At 31.4% G+C, this 23,994-nt stretch overlaps 2 protein-coding genes across 5 annotated transcripts; both read left to right on the top strand.

The window, feature by feature from the left end:
• Nucleotides 1–809: 809 nt before the first annotated feature.
• On the top strand, nucleotides 810–5,236 carry LOC124500176 (activin receptor type-2B). Its single transcript, XM_075734768.1, has 8 exons — nucleotides 810–1,055; nucleotides 1,185–1,493; nucleotides 1,974–2,573; nucleotides 2,636–2,910; nucleotides 2,969–3,242; nucleotides 3,301–3,525; nucleotides 3,584–3,930; nucleotides 4,010–5,236. The coding sequence occupies exons 2-8, from the start codon at nucleotides 1,274–1,276 to the stop codon at nucleotides 4,322–4,324; spliced, it is 2,256 nt and encodes a 751-aa protein (XP_075590883.1). The 5' UTR covers nucleotides 810–1,055; nucleotides 1,185–1,273; the 3' UTR covers nucleotides 4,325–5,236.
• An 851-nt stretch (nucleotides 5,237–6,087) lies between these two features.
• Lk6 (MAPK interacting serine/threonine Lk6 kinase) lies at nucleotides 6,088–23,989 on the top strand. Of its 4 annotated transcripts, none has more exons than XM_075734770.1 (4): nucleotides 6,157–7,064; nucleotides 10,722–12,062; nucleotides 19,356–20,544; nucleotides 20,612–23,989. In XM_075734770.1, exons 2-4 carry the CDS (start codon nucleotides 12,017–12,019, stop codon nucleotides 21,606–21,608), a joined length of 2,232 nt encoding a protein of 743 aa, XP_075590885.1. In that variant the 5' UTR covers nucleotides 6,157–7,064; nucleotides 10,722–12,016; the 3' UTR covers nucleotides 21,609–23,989. The 4 variants fall into 4 exon arrangements, with proteins under 4 accessions (XP_075590886.1, XP_075590885.1, XP_075590884.1 ...); XM_075734769.1 differs by having other exon boundaries at nucleotides 6,203–7,056; XM_075734771.1 differs by lacking the exon at nucleotides 10,722–12,062 and having other exon boundaries at nucleotides 6,088–7,056.
• Nucleotides 23,990–23,994: the final 5 nt, after the last annotated feature.

Genomic DNA, 23,994 nt, shown 5'->3' with positions numbered 1-23,994 from the left:
ATGAAATATCTTCAAACAATTTTTTCCGCCAAACCCTCAACAGTGATCTCCCCACATATTACAAAGCTATTTTTGTTACAATTTTTTTTTTAATTTTAACTTGAATTATTAAATTGACAACGGTGATAATATCCGAAAAATCCCAAACATTGCCGTCGTTTCGTCGCGACAAGAGATCAACACTTGATTGTGTCGTTTGAATGAATATATCGCGCGCGGCATTATCATTCAATTTTTCTTTTCATCTAACCAAAATATCAACAAGAACATCATCATCATCGACGTCGTCGTCGTCGTCGTCGTCGTCCGTGGTAGTAGAATTTTCGCAGGAAAAAATTTGATCCGACCAAATCCGAGCATCAAATCAATTGATCCTGTGGAAAATCCGTATGTATAGGTCGTCGACAAGAAAAGAGTTATATCTCTCTGTATACTTGCAATGTGTGGTTATTTAACCATCAAAAAAAAAAGCCATTGAGCCACCAAAGAGAGAGAGGATCTAATGATCCAACCAATGACTGGCTACAATTTGGCTACCTCATTGATATAACGTTGACGTTAATCAGCGCATGGCCATTATCCAATATATATTGAACGAAAAAAAAAATCCACAATGGAAATTCGAGATAGAGGTACGAATATTATACCAATGAACAAAGTAACCACCACCACCACCACCACCATCATTACCACCACTATCATTGCATATACATATTTTGTATACAATCAAATGGATTGAGAATTGTATCCCTTTTATAGCATATATATTTGCAACATCTTCAAATATATACATCACACACACATACACACATTTCCGTACCACTATTGCAATCTTCTCATATTGACGATGAGCAATTGTGAGTGAGTGTATTTTTTTTTTTTAATGCGAACACAAAGATCCAACAAACAACGAAAAAAAAAAACAACAACAACAACAAAATTAACACAGGTCTAGACCATAACCAACAAACAATAAAAATAAAATAGAAAATATAAAGAAAAAAAAATCGAAATACAACAACAACGACGACGACGACAAGAAGAAAAATAAATCAGTATGTATCATCATCAAATTAATTAAAACAAAGAATTAAGAATCTTTTCGATTCTTTGTTCTTGTTCTTGTTTAACAACAATTACATTACATGATTTCCAATTTGCTTTCATAAACATTCTGAATGTAGGAGAGAAAAAAAAACAACAATTTCGATTCCGTGCTATTTATCATCATCATTATCATCATTCAAAATCATCAACGAATATAGAGAATACAATGATTGTGAAAAGAAATTATCATTTCAATACAAAAGCCTATCATAATCATCATCATCATCATCATGGCCATTGTTATGATGATGATGATGATGAGAATCAACGATCACGATCAACACAAGTGTCATCCATCATTAAATCATCAACATTTACATATAGTAGTACCACCTGCTATACAATTCTTTATTTGTTCCTGATATTCTATTCTGACCTCTGTATTGGTATGTGTTTGTCTTTGATCTTTGTTGATTGTATTTATACTTTGTTTTTTATTTGAATTATAACGTATTCAACTCTACAATAGTTGGAAATAATTTGAAATATTGATCAATCAAACAAAAATAATTCTTAGATTTAGGGATTTCGACTTTTGTTTATTTTCTGAAAATGCACATTTTTCAGATGGTAAAATGATGACGAGTCAGCAGAAAACAAAACTAGGGGATCGAAAGCAATCGATCGAACGAGGTGGTAAAATTGTGTGTGATTTTTCTCATGAAATCTTTCCGGATAACTGATGATGATGATTCATCTAAGTATACGATCCTTGTTATTCTGAGTTTTGATCTTATAACCTGGCAATGATTGATTTGATTTTGATAGAATTCTTGAATTACTGATAGTTATTGTCTCAATCGGTTAAATGTACATTATTGCTGTAGTCAGCTTATTGATTATTGTTAATTTTTTTTTCGTCACAGCAACTAAATCATCATTAAACGATAATGGCTTCACATCATCCTTATCAAAATCTAAACATGGAACATTATCATCATCATCATCATCACCACCACCACTATCGTCTGACCATCAATTTCATCATAAAATGAATAATCGAAGAGAATTTGTGCCTCTCGCTGAGATTAAATCTGGACAATATGATGATCGACAAGTGAAATGTCTTTATTATAATCGTACATTATGTCAACAAACTGGTAATAAAGGTTGCGGTGAATCGGTTCAGATTTGCCCTTCGATTGATAATTCGGATCATAATACTGGTGATGCATATTGTTATGCATTATGGCGGAATTCCACCGATGAAGGTGTACAATTAGTGTTCAAAGGTTGTTGGTTTGGTGCAAGTAAAAGCTGCTCAAATGATGAAATCTATGGCCAATCATCATCGTCATCAACATTCATGCCGAATCAGCAACACCATAAGGCGCCTTGTGTTCCGACACATCCACCCAAACAAAAGGATCTAAACTTTTGCTGCTGTAAAGGCATTCTTTGTAATGAAGAAGTGAAACAGATGCCCGAATTGTTGTTATATTCAACACCGCCACCCGAAGAACCTGGTTTGTGCATTAATTTTCTATTCATTCATATAATCAATTGCTGATTTTCGTTTTCGATGTAGGCGTTATAACAACGACAAAGGAATCACATGATTATCGATTATCGGACATTATTTTCTATGTTCTGTTAATCATGGCTATAATATTCTTGGCTAGTGTAGCAAGTATGATTGTTTATTTCTTCGGAAAATGTCCACGTAAACCACATACGGACGATGTTCCTACACATGAACCGCTCTTAATTGATGGCACTAATCTTCCGACCATCGGATATAATGCTCATCCAATTACTCTTAAAGAAGCATTAGCTAATGGCAAATTCGGCACTGTATATCAGGTAAGCTTTTAATCATTGCAAGTTTTTCAAATTCATTAGCTGTCATTGATGATTTTAGGCTGTTGACGGTCACAACCGACAGGTTGCTGTGAAAGTGTTTTCCATGCAGGATCGTTCATCATGGCAGATTGAGAAAGATGTTTATAGTCTACCACAGATGGAACATGATAATATTCTTAAATATCTGGGCGCTGAACGAAAAGGTGAAGGTCTTGGTTTGGAATTTTGGATCATCACTGAATATCATCCGAATGGATCGCTACATGAATATCTGAAATCACATACAGTCACATGGAATAACTTGCTTAAAATTATTCAAGGAATCGGTCTAGGTAAATTTACTCATTCACCAGATTCAATTTATTTACTCTTGTTGTTCATGTTGAATAGGTTTGGCACATCTACATGAAGAGATTCCAGCAAGAGAAAATAAAGATGCTAAACCCTCGGTAGCTCATCGAGATTTTAAATCGAAAAATGTGCTTTTAGGAAATAATTTCCGAGCTTGCATAGCCGATTTTGGCCTAGCACTTGTTTTCTATCCAAACACCACTTGTGGTGATGCTCATGGACAAGTTGGAACTAGACGCTATATGGCACCTGAAGTACTCGAAGGTAAACATTGATTCTGATCGAACAAATTTTAACGGCTTTTGTTTCTCATGTTACATAGGAGCAATTAATTTTACACGAGATTCGTTTCTTAAAATTGACATGTATGCTTGTGGTTTAGTCCTTTGGGAATTGGTATCCCGTTGTAGTTACAATGAAATACCATGCGATGAATATAGTTTGCCATTCGAGAATGAAGTTGGTCCAAATCCAACTATTGAAGATATGCAAGATATTGTGGCGCAGCAGAAAAAACGGCCACACATAAAAGATTCGTGGTTGAAACATCCAGGCATGGCATTAATTGTCAGCACAATGCAAGATTGTTGGGATCAAGAAGCCGAAGCACGAATATCGGCCGAAACTATTTGTGAACGTATCAATTCATTAAAACTTAATAATGATTCGGTATGTGTTTTCTTGTGAAATGAAAAACTTTTTACAATAAAATTTTAATCCGATTTTTTTACATCATGTACGTTTATAGACTTTTAATCAGCCGAATATATCATCGTCAAATAATCATCGTACAGCAATGGCAACAACAACAACAACAACACCGATAATGGCAACAACAAACAATAACAATCTTAACAACAATCATCATGTTAATAATAATCAAAAGAATCTCAATACAACCTTTTTGCCTAATATTCATCTACATCATCATCATCTGAATCATAATGGTGGTGGTTCACCAATGAGGATAATGATCGCATCACATAATAATAATAATAATATCAATAATAACCAAACATCAGCTAATGGCGTAGCTTATATGTATCGTGAAACAGGTACATGATGGATCTATCGAATGATGTAAATTTTAAATATTGTAAATTGTTCTCTCATCATAAATTGAAAATGCGCCTCATCTACTTGAACAAACACTCAGGTATCAATATCAGCATCATATTTGCAAATGAAAAATTTAAAATTGTGATCCATGATAAATTATTCGAATGAAACAAATTCAACTGACAAAATATAATCACATTCATAATGGCTAGCCTTTTTTTGTCTGGTAAATGAACCGGTTATGCCATCATCACCATGCCATATCTTCTGATGTAAGCAACAAATGAAATCATTGTGTGGATCTATCGATTGGTGATTAAAGAAGATTTGGTTGTTGTTGTTGTTGTTATTGTTTTTGATGCTGCTGGTTATATATGGTAGAACAACAGTGTAAAAAATCTATTTCGATTGACAAAATTGTTTGCATTTGTTCGGATTAATGCCGAACAAATGAAAAATGAAAATGTCCTGAATATAAACAATTCATGTTTTGTTTTTCTTCTTTTTCTTCTTCATCAAAATGGCAAACCATCATTATCGAATGTACATGAATTTTTTTCTTACTTCAGAATCCGTTCCTTTTTTTTGGACCGTTGAATTTTTTCTTTTCTTTTGTTTTTGTGAATAATTCCCTTTTTTCGTTGACCTTCCTTTTGTTGTTTCCCTTTGTGTAATTATAAACTCCCTTACGATAATCTGATGAATGATTCTGTTTTGTCACTCATTCTATTGCTTGCAGAATACAAAAACAAAAACAACAACATTTACACTTGTATTTCATACCCATAGGACACATACAAACAAATCACCAATGATTGATTGATGACATTTTTTTTTAATTATCAATTTTCATTTATTTTGTGTACATAATTGTTTTCATCATTTGAATTTGAATTAAATACAAAAAAAAATTGAATCAAAGATTGTTTTTGCTTAGAAAAAATTCCTCAAGTTTTTTTTATTTTTTTTCGATCTGTTTCTAAATCGTAATATTCTTCTCGAACTTATTGCATGATTATATACTAATCCAAGCTTTAGTATATGTCTTGCAACAGCTGAAGGTGTTGAATTTAATTTCTTGGCCATTTGGGCTGCTGTTAATGAAGGATCTTGCTGTACAAGAGCCTTCAATTTTTCATCATCAACAATCGATCGTCGGCCAGAACGCTGTTTATCGCAGATATCAAAATCACCAGTTTTAAATCTGTTGAACCATTTTCGACACGTTCTTTCGGTAATGGCATCTTCACCAAATATTTGCTGAAGATTTCTACTTGCTTCGGGTACTTTTCTGCCCAGTTGATATTCATACAGAATACAATGACGCAAATGCATTTTATTCTTTTCCATCATTTCAGTCGGATATTGTTCCAAAGATGATCAATTTATGGTTTAATGAATAGTAACAAAACAAAAACCAATCGAAACTTCATGGAGCACGAGTTTATCATCATTCAGATTGATTCATTAATCACCCAGATGGCGTAAGGGTCAGTAAAAAATTGATTTTTTTTTTATCCATGAGAACATTTTCGACATGGTAATAATATGGGCTAAATTTCCTGCTTATAATCCAATCAAAATTTTCCTCTATTCGATTTGTTGTTGATTGGCTAATGATTGATGATTATAATCTGAAATCTACAAATTAACCATATAGACGCTATATATCAACTTTGGAAGTTTGACTGTATTTATCGTCATCAACCAATTGTCATATCATATCATCGTTTCCATCATCATCACCATCACCGCCAACGACAATCATAATTGAATGGTGGGGGAAAAAAAAATTTGTCATCCTGTGGTGGTCGGTCGTTCGTATAATCAGCAAACAAACAACGAAAACAAATCGTTACGAAAACAAGTAAGCAGCAAATGTAAAATTCAATGAAAAATGATTGTCAATGGATCGATTGAATGAACAACAGCGATATTGGAAATGATTTTTTTTTTTTTTTTGGCCAAATAAGAAAAAAATCGATTGAGAAAGAAAGATATATTTGAAGCTAATGTCCTGGTGAACGGAGCAACAATTTGTTTAATTAGCCATCCATACGAAAATCAAAATCGAAAAGAAAAAAAAAACTTATCAACCGAATCCGCGTGTCTTTCGAATGTTTTTTGTGTGTGTGTGTGTGTATAGATTTGGCGTACGTGCCGTTTCTCCAGTACATAATTTTTAGTGTTATACATTCTCAACATGAATGACGTCTATAGATGAACGATTTTTTTTTTTTTTTTTTTTTTGATATGTTTAAAAATATCAAATCAATGTGTATTCGAATCACCACTGTACATTACCATCATCATCATCATCATCGGTCATGAGATTTGATTTTGTCCATTAAACGAAAGAAAAAGTGAGAGAGAGAGAGAGAGATAATACCTTTGCCTGTTTTTTTTTTTTTTTTTGTCACTTTCGTTGAAAATGAAAAAATTTCATTTCATTTAATTTTTCATTACAAAAAAAAACAAACAAAAATCGTTCAATAGATTCGTATATGACATTGGCTGTAAAATATGGTGATGTTCGTCGTCTTTTTTTTCAAGGCCTTTTAATACATTGAAGAAGAAAAAAAAAATATTGACTCATGTGATACATAGAGTGGCGGTATAATTATCTTTTTTTTCTGTTTTTTGTTTAAAGATCAAGATGATGATGATCCGATTAAACTATGTTAACATTATATTATTACAAATAATAACGCAATCAATCAACCAAACCAACAACAGGTATGTATGTATGTATTGTATATACTTTGTTATAACAGTTGTCTGAATTTGTATTATTGCAAAATATTTCCACCACCACCACCATCATCATCATCATTATAAATCAAAGGAATCAAATTCCATTAATTAATTCTGGTTGCCAGAATCAGGCCATCTTTTTTTTAAAAAAAAATTTGAACTCTCTGATGATTATGATGATCAGATGTCATGATTCATTGTAAGCTGTTGGAATGAATGAATTAATCTGAAACATTTGCACACGTCATTGTTTATGAAGAATTTTTTATTTTATTTTTTTTCTGTATTATCATCGTGTTTTAGGCCATTCCAGTGTAGATGTAAATAGTGGTGGTATACACACACACACAGTCTATATGAATCGATTGAATAAAAAAAAAATTTTAACCAGGAAAAAAAACGGAACAAGCAAAGAAAATCTAGGCTATCAAATGTTATCGCACCAGGAATGTTTTGTGTGTTGGTGTGTATGTTTTGAATGAATGAATGAATTTTAACCATAAAGTAGACATAACAGTAACAGAAACAATATAGCAACAACGACAACAACAACAACAAAAGATTCTACATCTGTACATGTACAACATTTCAAATGAAATGAATTTGTTGTTGTTGTTGTTGGAATATCCACCTTTTCATTCCCGGAATGGATTCTACATATCTGATTATTATGAAGGCCGTTGGCGTTTTCGTGTGTGTGTGTGTGTGGGCTGGCAAAGTGTTAAGTCAAAATTATTTCATGTTTGATTGTCTAATTTTAGAATTTTTGATTGATATTTTTTTTGTTTTCATTCATAATCGATTCGTGAGGAATTTCAATTTTTTTTGGCGCATCGTATATTTGTATATTGATTGTTTGAATGCATTGAAATGAAATGATTGGAACATTCTAGAATCATCATTCATCCAACAATTTAGTTGATGAGGGTTTCTTTTCACTCAATGGCATCACAGAAAAAAAAGGATGATTACATTACTGATTTTTTTTGCTGTTGTTGTTGCTGTTAAGGATTTCATTCTATTTTTAGTCTATAGACAACTGTCATCGTGTTGAATTTATAATACATTTATTGTGTTGTTGTTGTTGTTGTTATTGTTGTTCATCTTTCGAATATGATCATATTACATGATGAGGAAGTAAACGGTGAGAACAAAAAAAAACAAAAAAAAAACAAAAAATAAAGCACCCTCCTATATTACCGATGCTATGATGATCATTGAGCAACAGGATCGGATACAAGTCTTGTACACACATTCAATCTAATATTTTCATAGGTAAATTCTTGCTTGGTTAATAATATCACTACTTGTCAACGATGGATCAACAATGGGATTTTGGAACCAATTTTTCTTTTTTTTTTTTGCTGGATCAAAAGCAAGGACATTTTTTTTTTTTTTTTTGAAGTGACAGTAGCGCCATCATAGCGCTTTCAAACAACGAATATATTTGGGAAATAAAAATAAATGATGATGATGATTGCGCATGATCAATTCGAATATGAAAGAAACAACAACAACAGCAACAGCATCATTATCCATTATATTTGTTTGCGTGATACAAACAACGAAAATGAAATAAAAAAAAAAAAAAAGAATCATACGACTATAGTAGTACTGTAGCCAAAGTGGATATATACACATTAAGGAAGAGTCGAAAATATGAAAATCATTTTGCGCCTGCGTGAACGCCCTTTTTTTTCTTTTGTGCTAAATAAATGATAAAAAAATTCTCATTTTTTTTTTCTCTCTCTCTCTCTTTCTCTCTCTTTGCTTTGTCCGTCTTTCCGCTTGTATGTTTTTGTGTGTTTTGATTCAATCAATATCAAATGAGAATGCATAAGAGAGAGAGAGAAAACACTTGGATACATGTTAATAGTAGTGGTATGACACAATGAACGTTAAGCAGCTGATGATGACTCTTGTCGAGGAAGAAAAATATATGTATGGGGATGTATTGGATATACACCGTTGTAATAATGAACCAGTATGATAGTTGTTGTTGTTGAATGAAGTTCATACCACGAGTAATCGTTTCCATCAATTTACTCAATTTGTAATGTGATTGCTATAAGAGTTATGTATGTATGTGTGTGAGTGAGTGAGTGCGAGTGTGTTTCGTTCGAATTTTTTTTTCATTTTTTTTTTGATTGTTTGTATCTGATTGCTGGATTGTTTGAACAATTTCATCATCGATATCTTGAAGATTGAATATATATTATTGATTAAAAGTAAAGACAACAACAGCAACGAAGAATTGTCATTTGAATGAAGAATAATCATAACCGTCATTACGTGATTTGTCATCAGGAAGACTAAAAAAAAAAAGTTCGAATAATCGAATTGAACCACACCCCCTATGATCTGATTGTGATTTGCTGTATGGCCCTTTTTGCTCATTACGATATGAATGATTACGAACGATTATAAAGACGAAGATTTTAAAAGTTGACAAACGAATTTGGCATTTCATAATCATAAATCATCGTTGTCGTGTCACAAAAACATTGCCATCCATTTTGTGACTACTATTGTCATTATTATCAATAATTTTCATGCTAAAAGAGTTGTCATTGCATCCAGATTGAAGATATGAATCTATTTTGACAACTGTCATCAAAAAGATTTCCTTAAGTTGTTTATTAATGTCCATTTTTTACTGACTATCCATACGGACATTCGACTCAATCGACTGATGTTAAAATCGGTCATCAAAGTGAAGAAATGCAATGACATGTCAGTGTATGGATTGATTATTTGATTGTCAACATCGAAAACGAAAAAAGGAGTCAACTATTCTCCCAATTTGTTTAGTGGTGTTGTATATGAATGAACATTATTGCTACAAAAATACCCAATACCTCTCTCTCTCTCTACATATAAAAGTCTATTTTTTCTACACCTGGCAAAAGTAATCATTTGTGATCCCAGAATTTGGTCGCCTCTGAAAAAAAAGAATGATTATCCAGTTTTATATAATTGGATGAATCGATTGTGATCCGTAAATCTAATGAAGAAGAATCGCCAAATAACTTTTTTTTTAAATGCTTGAATTCAATCACTTATTGACTTGACTGAATGGCTTAATCCCCATTATTCTTTCTGTCGAATTTGGACATTTTGTATCGCTGAGGCGGAAGAATTGCCTGAATCGTTTTATTTTATATGATCGTTATAACATTTTTTTTTTTTTGTTGACTTTTCACGAATCATCTAATTGAACATCTAACATTGTCATTGTCGACATTGAAGATACAAACCAAGTCTCCAGAAAAAAAGACAACATACAAAGCTTGATTATTGTTTTCGTTGATTTTTTCAATCTGTTTTTTCGTTTCGTTTCGTTTTTTCATTCTTAAATCTTCTGTTCATCGTTTTTTCTTTTGAAGCTACAAAAAAACACATAAACTTTTGACAACAAATTTCATTTGATCTCTGTAAATTTTTCCATACATTCATTTTGTATAAAATCAGCCAAAATATCCACCAAACACTAAAAGCAGAAGTATAATAGAAGAATATACGATCAAAAAAAGTAGTGGTAGATATTATTGTCTTGGAATCAAATCTTTTGTGTGTGTGGATATCAAGTTATCGATTGGCCTTAGTCATATATAATAATATCCCATTATTATAATTTCAATTATCAGAAAATATTTTATAATCATCACCAACATCATCAATCCAATCCTTCAGAATTTGGTCAAAAACTGAAAAGATTCAATTTCGATCTCATTGAATTATAAAACATCCTGATTTTTTGAAGAAAATTGAGAGCTATTTTATATCTACTAATATATAAACTATGCAAGAGTGTGATACCAATAATAATAACCATATAATTGATAAAATAATTCGCCCAATTTTTTGAATCCTCGAATTGATCAACTTAATTGTGTCCACATTTCGAATTATCTTTCATCATATAATTATTATTCTCATTGAATATCATCATCCATCGATTGTCGGGAATATTGTTGAAAGTTATCTGGAAAAATTTTCCGTTTTTTTTTTGTTCTGGATAGTAATTGCCTCTGTCAAATCCTTTGCTCAGCTATTTTGGTTTATAGCATCATACACATCATCATCACCTTTTTTTTCCTATTACTTACCACTTTGATTTTTTAACTTGGTGCACGGTATTGGCCTGGTTTTTTTTTCTTTCTATTTGGAATCAACTTTAACGAACGAATCAATCAAAAAAAACGAACAGCATTCATCTATTCTGAAGAATATTTTTTTTTTGTTTTTGGTATTTTTTGTATTGCTCTTTTTTTAAGATTTATTTGTAATATTTGGATTTGCATCATTTCCGTTTTTATTATTTGGTCCATATAATCATTTATTATTATCCACCATCGATTGTCGCAATTGCAACCAATTATCGCCCGCCCGAATTGCATTTGCAGCACAAAATATATCATACATTGAAGAAAAAAATCTTCCCTGAAATTCTGGAAAGAAAGAGAAAGAAATTGTCAAACAAACCTGGGTATCGTTTCTTTTCTTTCGTTTTTTATTTTGCGTTTCGTTTTCGTTTTTTTTTTGTTCCGCAAAATTGTGATAAAATTGGATTTTATTTGAATCCATTTAATTTCATTTGAATATTACGCACGCACGCACACAAACCAGATACAGAAATCAAAGACACCTACTCATTGAATGAATATTTGTGAATGTCATATGAATGAATTTTTGGGTCGATCTCAGCAACAGTTTTATCAGCCGAAAACAAAAGAGAATCTTTCAACCACCATTGTTTCATCTATTCCAGAAATCTAACCAATCTGCAAACATTGTGTATATCCGGTTTTTTTTTGCAAACAAACTCATATTATTCTTGGTTATTAAAGTAAATATTGTTATCACAATCAATTGACCGAAGAATTAAATAACTGACGCCAAACAAAAATAGTACGAAGAAAATAAGGAAGACAGCAGCATTATGAAGATCATTGAAATTTTCAACGACGAAAACGACGATCAACAAGGTAAGTTTGTCCAAGCCTAAATTAAATTGGTTTTTTTTCTACTCTTTGTCTTTTGCTTAATTTACCTTTTTTAGTCATATTTTTTTCTGTCTGTTTATATTCCAATGTGTTTTTTTTATGATATCACATATATACACACATTAGTTCCCAATGTTTTTTTTTAACAGTTTCAATTGCAAGCTTATCAATGTTTTTTAATGTTTTTTTTCTCTCATTCATTTGGCATACTTGTGAAGAAAAAAAAATTAAAAGTCTCAGCGCTCCCCTTCCAGTCCCTTCTCTTTTCTTCTCGATCATCATCTTTGGCTGCCTTGTCCCTTTTCTTCTATTAGCCAAGTCTTGGGAAGACTTACAAGTCAGTTAGGCTAGTCAGTATTAAAGAAGGGAATTTTTTATTATTATTAAACAACAAACACGAATGAATGAAACGAATTGAATTGACTAAAAAATGAATGAATGAACGAACGAACGAACGACAATAACAAAAACAGACACAGCTGCTTGACTGGCCTCCCCCCATATACATAAACCAATTGGAGCCATCTCTTATGCGAATTGAACAATTGAAGATGATTGCTATGCATAGTTTTTGAATGTAATATGTGTGTTTGTATGTTTAGAAATAAAGCGAGTCCAGGCTTTCTCTATTGAGTTAAGTTTAGTTGATTTTAGGGCGAACCGAAAAAAAAATTCAGGCCTGCCAACAGCCGATCTGTGTGTTGTGTTTTGTATATATGTGTATCACGTAGACCACTTTTTTTATCCTTGTATCCCTGTAAATATAGTCTGCATCGCTTTCTATTCTTGCACAGCATACAAATTTTGGTGTTACTCTTGTCAAGGATGATGATGATGATGATGATGACGATGAACACCCCTGGTTTCTATGGCCTAAAATGAACGCATCCAACATTATTACTTTTTCTGTCCAGTATGTGTCAGATTATTTCCATTTAATAGTCTGATATCATATGTGAGACCCAATTATTATTATGTTTATAATAATTTGTTTTGCTCAAATAAGCAGAATAAAGGGGAGGAGATGAAATGGGCTACAAGACACATTTAATACCGTTGATGAATAGTAGTTGAGAATCGCCTCGATTTTCTGGACCAACTAATTTGACCTTATCATGGTTGACATTGAGTGTGTGGCACTTAAGGGAAAAACAATTGGTCAAGGTTTCAGTTTTTTCACCTGTAACTTCGAATACTAGATGAACTTTAACCTTGGAAATTAAAAATAACCTGTAATACAATGTTAATTCTTTGATTTTCTTTCTTTTGAATCTAAAATATCTAAAGCTAGCCTGTTTAACCAGATATTTCTTTTTTCATTATAAAGATTGAATGTGAATAGACAACTTGTTGTTGTTGTTGTTGTTCGAGTCTTGCAAGTTTTTTTTGTTGTAATATTCAACTTGTGTGTTTGACCGTAAGGCTTTAGGACTATTCGAAGGCTTGGTTGACTAGTTGTTGGCAAGAAAAAAAAAGATTTCATGATTTGATAATTGAAGTATACTTTAAGAAACTTTAGTTTCAGATCTCATTCACTTTTTTTTTGTTAGTTTGAATTTTGAATGAATTGTTTCAATGAATTATTGTTGGACAAGATGTGTTGTGTTGTTGTTTATTTCAACTCTATTGGCTCATTTTTTTTATTCATTGTTTCTCATACACACACTGTACATATGGATCATTTAGATTCGCTTGCAAAAAATTTGGTGACTACCAATCATGAATATAGAAATTATATAATAAGAAAGACAAACATGTTTCCCAATTCGTGTTTGTTGTGAATCAAACAAAGAGTTTGACCAGGTTATAATAGTTTTTTTTCCGAAAAGATTTTCATCCATAAAGGAAACCAAAAAAAAAAAAGTATCGGACGATAGGGCGCCAATCGGCCATTGTATATGTGATTTTTTTTTTGGTCGACTTTATGATGATGATGATGATGATGACAGAAATTGGTATACAGTTCCTATCTTTATACTATCTTTGTTAGCCATTTCCTTTCCCAATTTTTTTTTCAAGCTCAAAATATATTTTATACATTGATTCAGCTTTTTTATATATACAAAAAGTGTATATACTATATATAGAACTGCCTTGACTGGATCGAAATGATTGTCTATGGTTGGTCGATTGGTCGCTGTTGGTTGTTCCAATAATGGTTTTGATAGCATATATTTGGAATATTTGAATATTTTTACACATGACAGTACAGCTGTGTGTGTGTGTGTGTGTGTATGTTTTTGTTATGGAAATGTTGATTATTACATAATATTCTTGACTATAGTGAATAGCCATCTGTTTGTATATCATTGTTTTCTATATCTTTTTGTTTGTGTTGTTATGAAATCAAGAAGTACCCTTCTTTCAAGGTCTTTTATGTCTATCTATAGACAGACACATAGTGAAAAAGAAACTGGTATTCTTGATTAATATATTTGGATGGATGGATTGACGCCGTCGCATTACATAACACCACTAGCACACTAGATGGAATTACATCCGAATCAAACATTTAGGATGGAAATAAAATGAACATTGGTACCATCAAAATGTGTTGGATATAAAATAATGATGTATGGGATATAGGAAAGGAATGAAATGAAATTGAATGAATGTCCTTGACAATGACTTTCTCGGTAATATAAACTAACACCAATTGTGTGTGTGTGTGTGTGTGTATGCTTTGGTTATAAAAAAATTCATCTAATGTTGGTAAATGTGTGTGTGTAAAAATAAAAGTCCCACTATTTTTTGTTATATAATGCCTCTATATTGATGGATGGTATGACAACAATCAATGTATGTGTTTCAAGTTGTATAATAGTGCCTGCCTGGTTTTCTGGTTATTTTGACAGGTTTGGTTTGCACTGTTGTTTGTTGATAATGATGATGGTGATAATCTTGTCCATAATTTACGATGATCATCACGAGACCAGTTTTTTTTTCTATCTGTTGTTATGTTGCTAGCTTGTCTATATATATATATAATAATATTATTAGTTTCTATCATTCGATCATGAATATGGCAAAAGATTGATGCCTTTCATTATTATCATCTATTAAATTGGTTGGTCGATTTGGCTCGAAGAATTTAATCGATTGATTGACTGACTTTTATCATGGAGCCAAATATGAATATAAAAAAAAGTAATCGTTTTTTTCCCCTATTCAGAAAAATCAGCGGGAAAAAAATTTGATAGATCGATACTATTGATGATGGATCGAATCGAAATTCAAAATAAAATCTCAGACACACACATACAGACATAGATAGATAGATAGACAGACATCATTTATAAAAAAAAGGACACACAGCGACAATTCATTTTGTATTTGAAAAACAAAAATCCAGAGCATGTGATGATCGTCGTACTCGATCTTGATGATGATGATGATGATGAGAAAACCAAAAAAAAAAAAAGTTATTTTTGTGGATTTGTCTTTTGTATTTGTATACGACCATCATTGGTTTAAAGTTATATGTTCCATTCGATGCTCTTGATTGATTTTGTGTGCAACCTTGATTTTAGTATTTTTTTTTTGTTTTTTTGTTTCTATCGATTCGGTCGAAGTAAGAAATGAGAGAGAAATTTTTTTTTCTTCTCTTTTTTTTCTGGCAATATAAAACCGTCCAATATCAGCCAATGTGAATTGCTGCGCTCAATCCTTTCACACACACACACAATGGTGTAATCATAATGATGATGATGATGATGATACAGGTTTCATTCAGTATTTTTTTTTCACTTACTGATTTCCATCATCATCATCATCGTCATCGTCATATACAATAAACGTGAATCTTCATCATTTCGATTTAGATTTTGATTGCAATAAGAAATGGGAATATTTTAAAGATAGATACATTTCGTGCTGGCTACATGTTTTGACCGACCATTTCTGTGTGTGTGTGTGGTATAAATATTTTTTTTTTAGATTGATGCTGATGATAAAAAGGATGTCGTGGAAAAAAAATTGTGTCTGTCTACATCTCTGTTTGTGTGTGTGTGTGTGATATGTTTGATTGATAATAAATACACCCCTTTTTTGTTGTTGCTGTTGCCGTTGTTGTTGTTTATCAAATCAATATAATCAATAATAATAATATATAATCATATGACTTATGGTTGATGATTTCCAAAATCTCATTTTTTCATTATTTTGATTTTGTGCGTTTCCTTGGTTTTTTGTTTGTTTGTTTGTTTGGTTGTTGTGTTTGTTTCAAAAGCAAAGCATATATTTTATCTCTGATTTTTCAACAATTCCTTTTTTTAAATATTAAAAAGATATTCGTGTGTTTGTTAGTAAAAGATACAAACATGACAATCTAATAATAATAATAATATAATCTCTAGTCTAGTGGAGAAATATTATCTGGATTCTAAAGTTTTTGTTTCTTTTTTACTTGACTTGTTTTTATTGGATTATCCCACACACAAACGCACTGATAAATAGATAAATATTGATATTTGAAATGGAAAGGCATCCAGTTTATGGTCCTCGTTTTTTTTCCTTTTTTTTACTTTACTTTATCAAATGAAAATTGTTTAGATGTAGATTATATCTCTTATCTCTCTTTGGCTCTTGTTCAGTTTTGTTTGTAGCTCAATTATTATTATTGTTTGTCAAATTGTGAAAATTGACAACAAACCATATAATAATAATAATAACAACAACTAAACTGTCAATCTCAAATTATTATCATCTAAAATGTTTGCTTATACTGTTGTTGTTGTTGTTGCCCTAGTGATTTTTTTTTGCTCATTTTGATCTAATCTGTTGTAGACAAATCAATACTACCATCATCAATTGAGTAGTCATGTAAACAATGAAATTTTTTGGAACCAAATGCCTATTCAGCAATTTATTTTGGCCAGGAAAATAATGTGATAAATTAATCATTTTGTTTTAATCAAAGCAAATCTTCAATCAAATCAATGATATATCAACTAGTGATATTTTTGATTGTGAAAAAATAGAAACCCGAATATTTTTTGGTAGGCAATATAATGATGATGATGATGATGATATGGCATCATGTCATTTCTTATTATTCAAAATTCATTTCCAGTGTATATGGACGGATGGATATATTTTTTTTGTTTTGTTTTGTTTGGCTGCTGCCTTGGATCACATGTTTTTTTCTCGGCTGAGTATATTTTTTTTATGTCTGTTGTTGCCAAATAAAAAAAAAGAATGATAAGTTTGTTGGAGTGAAGCATTTAGACCTGTTGTGTTGTCAGTCTTTTGCGGTTGTGTTATTGATGTGTTTTATTTTTTTTTTTTTTTTTTTTTTTTTTTTTTGTATGATGGTTGTGATTTGTCAGACAGCAGCTTGCCTGTTAGTTTTTTTTTTAACTCGATGTTTGGTTGAATGAATGGATAAAAAAAACCTTGATTCCATTCGTGAATGAAGAACTAAAGAGAAAGCGCTGGTTTGGCTGATTGAATGAGTGAATAAGAGGGACGGAATTGTTATTAGCCATACTATTAGCTGAATATCTGGTTTGGATGGTTGATTTTTTTTAAAGGTTTTCTATTCGAATGATGGCATCCTATTTTGAAAGCAAAAGTTTTTTTTTCGGGCTTTTAAAGTGTGGTTGTTGTTGTTGTTGTGTGTTGTAAGTTCGGTGCACATACACACACACACACACACGACGACGACGAAAAGGAAGCACACCTTTGTTTTGTTTTGTTTTGTTTTTGTTGTTGTTGTTGTTGTGAATTCGTGCAAAGAAAAAAAAAATCAGGTTGTGTAATACAAATATACAATTATAAACAAATAAATAAATGTCCATTGTCTTGTATATTGTGAAATGATGATGTTGGAAAGATCATCATCAACTAGTTTAATTTCATTTCATTCAGTTCCGTATTGTTTACTTGTTGCTATATAGTCATGCCATCATTGTTGTTTTCATCGTTGTTTTACTTGTTCAGAATATTAAGCCAATTGAATATTGAATCCTTATCGTCATAAATTGATTATATTAATAAAAATCAACTTGAGCCATCATTTCATCTCATATGATCATTTAGATTGTCTTTTGTCTTTTTTGTGTGTGTGTGTTTGATGTTTATTGCTAACATGCAATTATCCATATAATGATGATGATGATGATGATAATAGGATTATCGTATGTACATGAATGGATATTGATATATACTTTTCGGTTATCTTTTTTTTTTTTTTTTTTTGATATAATCTGGTTAGCCAGAAAAAAAAGTAAAAAAAAATTGCTTGTACACAATAGTCATGTGTGTGTTTGTGTGAGTATAATGATGATGATGAAAATGAAAATAATGTCTGTAATGAATGAAAAGTTTATCATCATCATTTCATTTCATTTATAATAATAATTCAATTCGACGAGTAGTATGGCACGTCTCAGGTTGATTATATTATTATTTTTATTTTTTTTTTTTTTTTTGTTTTGTTTATAGCATAGCAATACTACTCATACAGTCATCATTGATAAATCAATAGCAGCAGCAGCTATAGCTTAAATAGATATGAACGGGGAAAAATTTTTTTTTTTTTTTTTTACTGGATGATGAGACAGATAGAAAAAAAATATCAGACCATTTTTCTTTCGATTTGATCGCTCTTCACTCTATAAATGTTGCTATATATATATGATAGACAATGAATGACAACAACATCAACATCGACAACAACAACAACAACAACATTAACAACATTAGCCAAAACTGAAGCTACATTGATGATTCGAATAAGAAGAAAAATCTCATTATATAAATGCTCAACATCATATCAATTTGATTTAATTGTTTTGTCTGTCAGTGATGATTAAACATCATTCCTTTTCTTTTCTGATGATGATGATGATGATGATGATTATGAGAAGCTAGTCAATTTTTTCATCTATGTATTTGGTGACAACAAAATCAATTTTGGCCAATTCTTGCATCCTGTATAAATTTGTGAAATTTTTTTTTATCATGTTATTTGTTTGATTAATTCAATTCAACCACCATTTTTTTTAATGATGTATAGCTGTGTTTTTTGAAAATTTATTGTCCAGTATTTTTTTTTTCGTTTGTTTGTTTGTTTGTTTGTTATGCCAATCAAGTCGATCATCAACCTTGACCAATTCATTTTATTCGATCAATAAACAATATCACAGTGATTTTTCATTTCTCGTTTCTTTTTTTTTTTTTTTGTTTGATTAAAATGTAATACAACTGTTGAATTTTGTTTACCTTTTGTTTCTAATCATTTTTCTTTTCTTTTCTTTTTTCGAAAAACATTAGATTTTGCCATAAATCGAAGACCCGAACAACAAGGTATCAATTCTGACGATAACAACAACATCAACAACAACAATAGTGAAGAAGTAGAAGAAGAAATGGAAGAAGAACGACAATTTACGTTTGAAGATGTCGATTCGGATGATGTTGGTAGTGATGATGATAGTGATTCGTTAGAGGTTTCGACTACCATCAAAGGTCATAATCAACCATTATCGCAACGTCGCAACAATTATATTGTTGATTTAGTTGATGATTTTCCTAATGTAACATCAGGCAATCATCGTGGCAAGGAATATGTATCTGGTGTCCATAAATCAACTGATTCAGGGAATGACGATGAAGATGATGACGATGATGATGATGTTGATTCGGATAACCTGGATGATGACATTCTACGAATGAGTTTGGATGAACGAAAATATGCCAGTAATCCGATACCGATACCAGATGAATATGGAACGATCAAAAATGCTGTTGGCGGTGGTGGTGGCGGTAATAATAATCGTACTAAACACCATCGACGACGTATGCATCATCATCGACGTAAAAAACGTCATGAACGAATCACTACAATCAGTAGTGTTGGGGCCATAAATTTTTCTGATCTATACTACCTCAGTGGTGAAGTACTTGGTGAAGGTGCCTATGCATCCGTGCATGAATGCCGTAGTTTTGAACATGACCAAAAACGTTATGCCGTCAAAGTGATTGAAAAAGGTGAACGTGGCCATAGCCGTAGCCGAGTGTTTCGTGAGATTGAAATATTCTTCAAGTGTCGTGGCCATCAGAACATCATTCAGTTTGTTGAATATTTCGAAGATAATGATCGTTTCTATTTGATTTTTGAAAAAGTCGAAGGCGGACAATTGTTGGCACACATTCAGAAACGAATACATTTTACCGAACACGAAGCAAGTCAAATTGTACGTGATATTGCTAATGCACTTAAATTTCTACATAGTCGTGGTATCGCACATCGCGATCTCAAACCCGAAAACATACTTTGCTATTCAGAAAGTCAAGTATGTCCGGTCAAGATTTGTGATTTTGATCTTGGTTCCGGTATCATTCCGTCGGATAGTTCACCTGTATCGACACCCGAATTGCTCACACCAGTTGGTTCGGCTGAATTCATGGCGCCCGAAGTTGTCGATGCATTCATGGGTGAAGCTTCTCCCTACGATAAAAGGTATACACATTGTTTTGGTTGATTTCATCTAGTTTTACTAAAAATTATTGTTGAATAATTACTGTAGATGCGATTTATGGTCGCTTGGTGTGATTACCTATATATTGCTTTGTGGTTATCCACCATTTTATGGCTGCTGTGGATCCGATTGTGGCTGGGAACGTGGTGAATTTTGCCAATCATGTCAAGATCAATTATTTACCTGCATTCAAAAAGGTGTTTATGATTTTCCCGAACGAGAATGGGCATACATATCGGAAGAGGCTAAAGATCTCATTCGTCATCTATTGGTGAAAGATGCAAGCCAACGTTATACGGCTGAAATGGTTATTAATCATCCATGGGTACAGTATGGTGGTCCACGTACCTTCTTGCAAACGCCCAAAATAATTCGTCGAAATAATTCAGCTAAAGATTTGGCTGCATTTGCTGAAAGTGCCAATGCTATGAAAAGATTGTTCTTTAAAAATCTTTATTCGAATTCCATCAGTTTGGTGGCCGAATTGGGCAGCCAAAATTCGCGGCAAAAATTGTTTTCGCATATTGAAAAATCCGATGAAGGTGATTCTGGTACCGATCATGAATGTAACAGTGCTCTTGGTGGTGATGGCAGCGAATTTTTTGGGCTACAATTTTCATTGCAACAACAAACATCGACCGATTCAGATAATACAGCCACCAGCACCACCAACAGTGGTGATAATTCGCCCCCATTGAAATTTATCTCAAATGATCTCGATTATCTTGTCGTTAAGCAGCAACAACCACAACATCAACAACAACAACAACAAAATGATGATATGATGAATGCTTGGTCGACTAAAATGTCTACATTCGATTATTATCGGCAACAATTACAAATGGAACAGCAATTTCAACCAGTTTCTCGTGATCGAAATTATTCCTTTGGACAACAACAGGCAAACAATAATAAAATGAATAATAATCTGGCTCGTCAAGCAATCATTCGTAATGGTAAAAATAATGGTCGTGGTCAACCACCGAAAATCCGTATGACTCTTTCATTAGATCGAAAGAATTTTCCCGGCATAGTCTTAATATAATCATCATGAGTTTGCTTCATCATCATGACCGGTATAATCGGATTAGATTGAAGACAATAATAATCAATAATATAACTTTGAATATAACATGTACCGGAAATCATATATAAACCCACCTAATATTATTATCATCGTTTGTTAAATTAGTCTTCAAAGGATAAAAAAAAAATTTTCATGTCATCACTGCTAATTGTCATCATTTCATGCATATAATAAGCCATTTATATGTGTTGTTGCCTGTGTATACTATTTAGATTTTTGCTGTTGAAAAAAAAATCTATATAATCTGTGAAAAAAAAAAATTATTCATTTACCTCGTCAATGAAAACAAAACGATTCAAAGAATGACGAATGAAGACTTTGGTTGATTGATCAAGCCAACATCATCATCATCATCATACATAAAGACAGACACACACATACAACAACACATTACAATTACCTTCCACAATCAACCTCTGATGTATTTGTGATTTGTTTTTTCTTAATTTCTCATTCAATTTCTATAGCACACACTACATACATACACATCATTGATACTTTTTTGAATTTTTTCGACTACAAATTTGTTTTTTTTTTCTATATATAAAATACCCAGAGAGAGAGAGAAAGAAAGAAAGGCCCAAACATCAGATACAAGAACAAAATGAAGAAAAAAAAAACTAAAAAAAAAATGAGTTTATTTGTTATCATTTTCTTATTATTATTATTATTATTATGATTATTGTCATCAAATCAAATCAATCAATAACATCACCATCGTCATCATTATGATCATCATCATCATCATCATATGTGTATTGTTTACAAAATATTAAGCCAATTACCGTTTATATAAAAACAAAACAAAAAAAGATTTATTTTTTATAAAATTACCCATGTTATTATATACATGAAAATTTTTGTCATAATAATAATGCCATATATGTATTAATTGTGTGTGTGTGTGTGTGTGGAACAAAACAGAAACATCAAAATTATCGCGATCCATGATATAATAATGACATGAAATTCTTCAATCCATCCATAATTTCCAAAAAAAAAATGAGATTTAAACTAGGAAATTGATTCGATTCTTTATCCTTGATTAATAATAATAACACACACACATCACCTATATATCGATTGTTGATTATTGATAATTCATTATTACATTATTATTATTATTATTATCATTATGCAATGAAAAAAAATACACATATTCAACCAAAAAAACAAAATGTTATCTCCTAATGATGAGATATATATTCAAGAATATTCTAAATTCTTCTTCTTCAAAAAATATTTTGTTTGTTTTTAATTTTTTTTTCTCTTTGTCATCAAATTATTCTAGCGAGATATTCAATAATTTTGTTACTAATGTCTCAAAAATAATTTTTCTATTCACACACACACATTTGAATGTTTATGATCATAAATGATGATGATGATGATGATGATGGATATTGATTGAAAAAAAAAATTCTGGACACCTAATTCATCTGGCAATAAGTAAAAAAAAAGTCAAACAATAACCAAAAAAACAAAACATCCTAGCTCTCTGTTTTTTTTTCTCTCACTCTTTCTCCTTCCGATCAATAATCAATAATCAATAACAAGACACATTACACACACAGACACACAAACACAAACACACAAAGACAGACATTTCCTATTTTTCTACTGTCAAGATTTTGTCGTTTTTTTTATACTTGATGTAATTGATTCATGAATGAAGATGGCCAAGATTTTTTTATCTGAATTTTTTTTTATATATATCTTTATTGATCTATATGTATCGATTAAGTTGCTGCGAAAAACAACAACAACAACAAAAATGTTTTTTTAATGTGAAATTGTAATGAATGAACAGACAAACAGAAAAAAAACATCAACAACAACAAGACATGTAAAACACACCACAAGCCACAACTTTAACAACGACAACAACAACAACAAAAAACTTGAAAGACTTTGGGATTAGCTGATTATCTTGTTTCTTTCTTTTTTTTTTATTTCGTTTTGTTCACCAATTATCATCATTATTTGACAATGAGATTGATCCAAAACCAATCTGTATGTGTGGTCATTTCATTTGCAAAAAAAGTTATAAGTGATTTATTTTCCGGTTGTCAAATTTTTTTTTTGTTTTTGTTTTTTTTTTAATTTGACATCTATCTATCCCAAGTTTAATTCGAATCATCAACAAGAAAGTAACATATGGGATGTGGTACTCATTTATCATGTCGACGGTGTTATTGTATATCATCATCAGCATTCATTTATTTTGCATTTGAATTTTTTTTTTGTATTTTCTCCTGTTGCTTGAAAATTTTTTTTTTTGTCCCAGTATTCAAACATACACACATCGACACACACACATACACACAACGAAAAACAAAGTTAT

The sequence above is a fragment of the Dermatophagoides farinae genome, chromosome 10, assembly GCF_024713945.1.
Source record: "Dermatophagoides farinae isolate YC_2012a chromosome 10, ASM2471394v1, whole genome shotgun sequence".
Taxonomy (NCBI): domain Eukaryota; kingdom Metazoa; phylum Arthropoda; class Arachnida; order Sarcoptiformes; family Pyroglyphidae; genus Dermatophagoides; species Dermatophagoides farinae.
Note: the sequence above shows the minus strand (reverse complement) of the source record. Positions and strands in the feature narration are given on the sequence as shown.

Bases quoted from the DNA above. Each gene is read 5' to 3' on its own strand.
- LOC124500176 (XM_075734768.1), top strand. From the start codon at position 1,274: ATGATTGTGAAAAGAAATTATCATTTCAATACAAAAGCCTATCATAAT. The intron at 3,526-3,583 runs GTAAACATTGAT...CATGTTACATAG, and splicing joins GGCACCTGAAGTACTCGAAG to GAGCAATTAATTTTACACGA. The intron at 3,931-4,009 runs GTATGTGTTTTC...GTACGTTTATAG, and splicing joins TAAAACTTAATAATGATTCG to ACTTTTAATCAGCCGAATAT.
- Lk6 (XM_075734770.1), top strand. From the start codon at position 12,017: ATGAAGATCATTGAAATTTTCAACGACGAAAACGACGATCAACAAG. The intron at 12,063-19,355 runs GTAAGTTTGTCC...GAAAAACATTAG, and splicing joins CGAAAACGACGATCAACAAG to ATTTTGCCATAAATCGAAGA. The intron at 20,545-20,611 runs GTATACACATTG...TAATTACTGTAG, and splicing joins GCTTCTCCCTACGATAAAAG to ATGCGATTTATGGTCGCTTG.